The sequence below is a fragment of the Mya arenaria genome, chromosome 6 (genome assembly GCF_026914265.1).
Source record: "Mya arenaria isolate MELC-2E11 chromosome 6, ASM2691426v1".
NCBI lineage: Eukaryota > Metazoa > Mollusca > Bivalvia > Myida > Myidae > Mya > Mya arenaria.
In genome coordinates, this window is record NC_069127.1 from 5,617,763 (window position 1) to 5,624,917 (window position 7,155).

A 7,155-nucleotide genomic window follows, 5' to 3' on the forward strand; every position below is an offset into this window, starting at 1 on the left:
TGACATTTAGACTGAACTGCACGCTGTTTAATCCGTTTTTATCCAAACTGTATAAAAGCAACATTTTATATGTAAAAGGCGTTTCTGACTGCTGCGTGTGTGCAGTGCTTTAACCTACATCGTGAGAATACTCATTTAGGGGAGTGCGAGTACTAGAAGAGAGTGATGCTGGCACCAATGCAATAGACGCGACCATAAAGTGCATATGCAAGAATAGTTTAATTTGGAGGGGATCTACCCCGACATCAGTCAGTATGTATAATTATGACCCCTTGCTTGTAAGTGTGTTGGCAGTAAATGTACCCCAAAAGACTGATATAAAAAAATCTGAGTTAAAGCATGCAATATTGTTTTAAAACTAATCTTACTCTCATAAAATGACTGTTTTGGGTAAAAAAAAGACCGAGAATCAGTTTTTATTGGAATCAATGCCTTCAATTCATTCATGTAAAATAACTCACAATAGAAAAAATCTCAATTGTTTGGTTAACTGCCGATAGTTTTATTTGTCTTAAAGTGATATGTAGTATTTAACGCTTAAGGCATAACACATCAATAATAATAATAATAATAATAATAATAATAATAATAATAATATCTTTATTTTAAGAAGGTGACATATTAAGATCATGTACAAAACTACAGAATCTTATTTTCGATATGGCCCTCTGAAACAGAATGAAAATATGGCAAATAATCATAAGACAAACATGAAGACGATGCTAACAACGATGACGATGATGATGATGATTATAAGTATGCTGTTGATGCTGACGATAATGATGCATATGATGACATGATGATGATGTTGAATCAATATTAGACAGATACTCTCAGTTAAATATAATTATGAATAAAACATCACAATTTGTATAATCACAAGTTTCTATAATCTAACGTAAATATGAAAACAGTGATAACACTGTTTACACTTATTTACACAAATATACGCAAAACATGGCTCATTCCTAGACAAAAAAAGTTGTCGAAACGGTCAATCTGTGAGAGTGCAGATTTAAATCGTATTAGTATATTTTTGTCGGCGACCTTGACTGATACAACTACAGTATTAGTGGTGTGTAACCTAAACAATAACAAGATGGCTCTGTTGCGTAACCTTCCGAAAATCATCCCACAAATCCAGCGAGGCAGTGCATCCACTGTTGCTCTTTATCACAAAAATGTGAGTTAAATCAATTACAAGTATATAGTGTAATACGAAGCAAGGTGATGGTTATTTCCTTGATGTTCTGAAAAAGAATGAATCGTCAGAAACTTTTCATGTCATACATTTTCGCGAAGAAGTTATTACGTCGTACTTATCGGTTTATATACCTTAACATTTAGTTGACGATTTCACTACGATCGACGTCAGTTATTTCTTACATTGCTATACCAATATCGAATGCATCATGGCATACGGAAATCAACGCCCCGCCCAATTATTGCATATGAATATGACTGAAGCAGTGATGGGAGTTGGACACAATCATTTTTGCAGAAAATGATGCAATAAATCAACAGTTATTGTTGATTTTCATATATAGTGCTCAATATTTAACTTACTCTTTTAAAACTAATGAACAGCGGGGCAAAGTACAGAAAACTACAGACCTTAACTTATAGGTAACAACTAGTCCAGCTAAATGGCCGTCAACGAGTCTTTTGACGATTTTTTTTAATATGGCAGACTCGTGACGTCCACCATCCCAGCAAAAGATAGCGAACGGTCCTTGCGCAGAGAATCCTCGCGGCCACAATTTTGAAATTAGCTCTGTTATAAATTCAAATTTCTTCGAAAATATTATTGCCTACTATTAAACACATATTTATTTATCTCATTATGCCAAATAACATGTTCAGATAACATAGCACACTTACATGTGTCGATTGCATATCAAGAGACCGATATCTCTTAATCTTGGACAAATCTGACAGGGTGTGTACATGTACAACCGTATTCATGACCCAGAATATTTATGTGAAAATAAAACTTTAATGATCAATTCAATCTAGTTTAGATCACTGTCAGGTATATATTGAACCATTTTGTCATTATTATTCAACATCGATGCATAACATAACTATATATATTAATTTTGCCCTTCGTTGAATGGTAAAGAGTTGTAGCGTTACAGGGATACATAAGAAATGTCAAAATAATAAAAAAAAAAGTATCCCTGATCGCTCATTATTGTAGCTAAGGTAACAACATGAACAGATCTTAACTTATAGGTAACAACATGAATTTATACTACATGTACGTTCATGATGTCAACATAAAGCACTTCCATAGCTTTTAAACATCTTTCGCATTAAAACTAATGTTAAAAGGAAATGTATTATTTTATACCCCGTCTGCTCTTTTTTGTGTCAATATTCCAGATTTCTTGGTGTCTGGCTTTTAGGTGGGTGGAAGGGGTCATGCAGAATACTGAATAGGACAAAAAGCTGAGAAAAGAGAGCTGTAGTGCATAACAGCTCCTAAACCATGGAAAAACAACTGAAATATTTGTTGATTGCCCTTTTGCCAAAGAATGTAACATTTTGAAATCAAACTTCAGATAAAGAGTTCTGCTATGTTAAGAACTGAAACCAAGTACTGACTATAATTTGGCCATGTGTTGTTGAAGAAAATAGGCCTTTCCTGATGACCCTGTTGTCTCAAGTGTCGTATGGTTTTACAAGATTCAAGCTTGAACACATTTATTAAGTTATTTGGACACAGGTATTCCTCATGACATGATCAAAATATTAATTTGATTCTACCATATATACAATATCACAATTATTTGCGTAACAGAAAAATAAACATTTTGCACATTTCATCAGGAAACACATGCCCATTTATGTCCTGTCAGTTTTAATGAAAGAGAAAGGGGAACGGTAGGACATAATTAAATTGTTGTCAGTGCACATTACAGTAATGTTTTATTTTATACCTTGATATCATCAGTGCTTAGATAACTATGAGATTGTTTCTTCTTACTTAAAGTGCCTCCAAATGGTTAACAATGCTTCAGCTTCTCAATTTCTTTTATTTTATCTATTTCACATCACCTTTATTTCTTTTAATTAAGGCACTTATAGTATGTTTTATTATCAGAAAATTCTTGCCAAATGATACCAAAATAGAATAGGGTCCCCAGGCATCCAAAATTCGCAGTATGAAATGATATATTAAAATCAGTTTGAAGGACCCACGCTATAGGCCACAAAGTGCAAACTATTCAGAAGCTGTGAACTTTCAATCTGTGCATCATTTTGGTGAATTTATTGCAAATACTATTATTAATTGATGGCTAAAACCAAGGTTAAGCATATTATTACTTCAGGTCAAAGGGTCCCAGGTTTTTCCTCACTCAAGAGATCTAACTTACAATAATAACAGATTGGTTATTAAACACCATATGAATCAGTATAATATTGAAAATAATCTCTTTTGAATTCACTCATTTTGTATTTTCTGACATTTTAGGTGATTGACCACTATGAGAATCCACGTAATGTGGGCTCCCTTGACAAAAATGACAAGATGGTGGGCACCGGACTTGTGGGCGCTCCGGCTTGTGGGGACGTCATGAAACTCCAGGTTGGCTTATGAACAATAAAGTTAGAATAATTCTTTTGATAAATGCTCAAACCAGTGTTATCATTATGGTTTGAGTACTTTGTGATACAGTGTATAACCTACAAACTATTTGGTGCTGTTCAGGATTAATACAGGTCGAATTGGTTGCGGAAAGCTTTTCTATCTTTAAATTTGTTAGCTACCTTAACTAATATCATGTGTATATGTACATGCATTCAGTATTTGTGTGTTCCAATTCATGTACTGAATTTCATCATGACGTTAACATACATGTAATATCACTTGTGGTATAATTTACATTTGTACATCAAAATACAAGGTTTATAACATTCGGATATTGTAGTTTTACAGGCACTGTTTTATATTAGGTCAATAATTTGTGCTTTATGTTGAATTTATAAACTAGCAGATTTATTTCAAATGTGATAGAACAATGCATGATAAACTACAAGATTTAATTTCATTGTTCATTGAATTGTAGGTGAAGGTTGATGATCAAGGCAACATTGTGGAGGCCAAGTTTAAGACTTTCGGGTGTGGATCCGCCATTGCATCAAGCTCCCTTGCCACAGAGTGGATCAAGGGCAAAAATGTAAGAAGGCTATCTTGATCTGTTTTTCTTTGCCTGTGTTTTTTCTGAGGGCTTATGGTTTAAGTAAGGGGACTCCTTGCCTTTTTCATTTAGGCAGGTGGTTAATCATGCTTAAAATCCTGTTAAAAGAATAACATTTCTAAGGAGAACAGCTATTTTTGTTCTATGCTGAAGAAGTTGCTTCTTGAGTTTCTAAGAAATTATACAGATATGAAATTTCTAGTAATTTAAAGGTTCTACATCATGAAAAAGGTTCACTAATCTATACCATTGGTTATATACAACAAGGGGCCACCATTCAAATCGGAAGGCATTTACTTTGTACTATATTCCTATGTATGGAGTAAAAAACAACAGTAGAAGGCATGTTTAGCTGATTTGTTTTCAACAAAAGGTCCATATGTCATAGTATAGGTTTCAGTGGCAACATTGTCATTGTGCAAAAATTTGGCCATAACTTGAAAACTGTTCAAGATATTCAAATGAAATTGCCAGAAACTGTTTGCATATGTATAGCAAAGCCCATAACTCTGGGTTTAGTTATTGTCAAGTTATTCCCCTTGTTTGACTGGAAAACAACAACAGAAAATTATTCACTCCCCAGCCTTTTCTGTAATGGATTGTCCCTGTAGTTCCAAATTTATTATAAATTTTGTGAAGAAAATTCTATTATATGCATAAAGCTGATTATGGCCTGTTCTCTGCCTTTTTTAGGCTCATGTTTCTTGTCATATCATGTGATAACTTTCTGTTTTGGATATTATAGGTTGATGATGCTGCAAAGATTAAGAACACAGACATTGCTAAGGAGTTATGTCTTCCACCAGTGAAACTTCACTGCTCCAGTATGTTGAATATTTATGCTTTCCATGGTGGTTCTTTAAGTTTTAAAATTGGTCTGTATTTGGAGTAGAGCGTCATGTATTGTCATAGCCATATTGTTGTCTGTTTCTGCATGATTCAAACAAATAATTATCTTAAAATCTGTTAAAGATATGGAACATGAATGTGTACAGTAACATTGTATATCTTAAAACAACTGACAACACTCAGATCCACTTATGGTTCTGTTGTTGGAACAGGGATCTAAATCATATTCTCCACAAAATCAGAGATCTTTCAGTACACTCTGATAAGAAAATAATTTCTCAAACAGATCTCAAAAATCATCTTGGTGCAGGAATTTTATCTATAGATCTTAACATAAGATTATGGTGGCATTCCACCAGCAACATTGCATTACATGACAGTAACCAATATTTGTAATAAATGTATATCGGTCAGTAGTTTGGGAATTATGCCTTCTATCCAGGACTTGACACACTGGCTTAAAATATCATTAGACCCTTGATTAAATGTTTGTGTGTTTGCTTACCTAAGCTTCTTTAGAAATTGGTAATGCAGCACATAGTCGTTAACTATCATCTCAATGTTTTGATGATAGTTACTCGGACACCAGCAAGAAATATTAAGTGTATGTCAGGTCAGAAGAGGGATAACTCAGGCTTGCATTTCAATTTTCCATCAGAGTACTCTCCTCTAGTAACTATGATTGTTTGTGTTATGGTAATGAAACTATAATTAAAAAAATGTTACAATAAGTATTATTAAATATAATCTGAAATGATACTTTAAAGTAATACATTGTATTCTGGTTAATCTCAATTATTTCTTGTTAAATGGTCTCTAAAGGTAAATGTAAGAATCTCTGTTTTGAATAACAAAATCTGTTCTGATTAAGCTTAGGTTACACACTATCAGGTCCACCTTCTTTGTCAAACTCACCAGTTCTGAGAGTTCATGTGAGAGGCCATGAGAGGCCACAAGAATGTTTCCTGACCAGGGATCAAACCCCGGACCTCTTAGTCATAAGGCAGTTCTCTGATATAAGGAATTTGATAACTGATAGATTTATGATTCTCTACTATAAGATATTTCATTGTTTGTGTGACAAACTACACCAATGCTTCATGCATCTGGTGGAGATCAAACCAGAGACCCCCCGCTCTGCACTGGCGTCACGCTGGCGACAAAATCACAATATTTTTCAAAATATTTTCCAAAATATTTTCTTAAAAGCAGATGGTGGACACTCTACCATGTCACTATCAGACACTACTATGTCGCTATATAAGCTAGCTCTATAAAGAAACAGTATAAGTGCCCCTATATATCCCATACCCAGGTTACATTTCTGTCTATCCTTGCACCATGTATGTTATATATTGCGTTGATTAAATAAAAAGATCGCTTGTAGAATGAGGCAACTACTTAATGTTATATTATTGTTTGTTAATATTTTCACACCAAGACTTATGTTACAGTGCTGGCTGAGGATGCAATCAGAGCGGCTGTCAATGACTGGAAGGTTAAGCAGGGGAAGACCGAGGGGTAGACATGACAGTGTAGAGGCAGTACGGGCCGCAGAGAGGGCGACAACACCTCCACAAAGCACTAGTGATATTATTGTTACCTTGTACAGCTTTCCTTCGGGAATTCTTGAAATTTAAAAAAAATCAAGAAAAACCTGATGCAAGCATTTACATTGTGTTTTCCTATTGAAACTTGAGCTTTGAGTGATGTAGATTTTTTGCTGTATTAACAGTATGTCTATGCAGACGATTTTAAAAACAGTAGAGTTTTTTGTGTTTAATAAGTGTTTCAATGTGTGTACATTGTGATGCACATCAGTACTGGCTACAGTGTGCTGTATTATTTGTTTGGTTTTTCTATCACCTATTAACCTTTAAGTCACAATAGCAAACAATACAATGTTACTTAAATATGTTTACGCCTCGGAATAAAACAAAATAATGCTACTATCAATAAATGTGTATCAAAATTATATCACCTATAAACAATGCAAGTAAGTTGTGGGTCTTGTCAGTATTTATATCCAGAAAATTGCTTGTAAATATTTGTGTTGAATCATTGTTGTTGAAATATGTAACTTAATAAATCATTGAATTTA

The 7,155-nt window shown here is 33.9% G+C and overlaps 1 protein-coding gene across 1 annotated transcript; it reads left to right on the plus strand.

The window, feature by feature from the left end:
- The first annotated feature begins 1,062 nt into the window (after nucleotides 1–1,062).
- On the plus strand, nucleotides 1,063–7,155 carry LOC128236668 (iron-sulfur cluster assembly scaffold protein IscU-like). Its single transcript, XM_052951680.1, has 5 exons — nucleotides 1,063–1,183; nucleotides 3,479–3,592; nucleotides 4,074–4,184; nucleotides 4,951–5,029; nucleotides 6,509–7,155. The coding sequence occupies exons 1-5, from the start codon at nucleotides 1,100–1,102 to the stop codon at nucleotides 6,577–6,579; spliced, it is 459 nt and encodes a 152-aa protein (XP_052807640.1). The 5' UTR covers nucleotides 1,063–1,099; the 3' UTR covers nucleotides 6,580–7,155.

What these genes read in the sequence shown, in the direction of transcription:
- LOC128236668 (XM_052951680.1), top strand. Translation starts at nt 1,100, where the DNA reads ATGGCTCTGTTGCGTAACCTTCCGAAAATCATCCCACAAATCCAGCGA. An exon ending in AGTGGATCAAGGGCAAAAAT is followed by an intron (nt 4,185 to 4,950) that starts GTAAGAAGGCTA and finishes TGGATATTATAG; the next exon opens with GTTGATGATGCTGCAAAGAT. An exon ending in AGTGAAACTTCACTGCTCCA is followed by an intron (nt 5,030 to 6,508) that starts GTATGTTGAATA and finishes CTTATGTTACAG; the next exon opens with TGCTGGCTGAGGATGCAATC.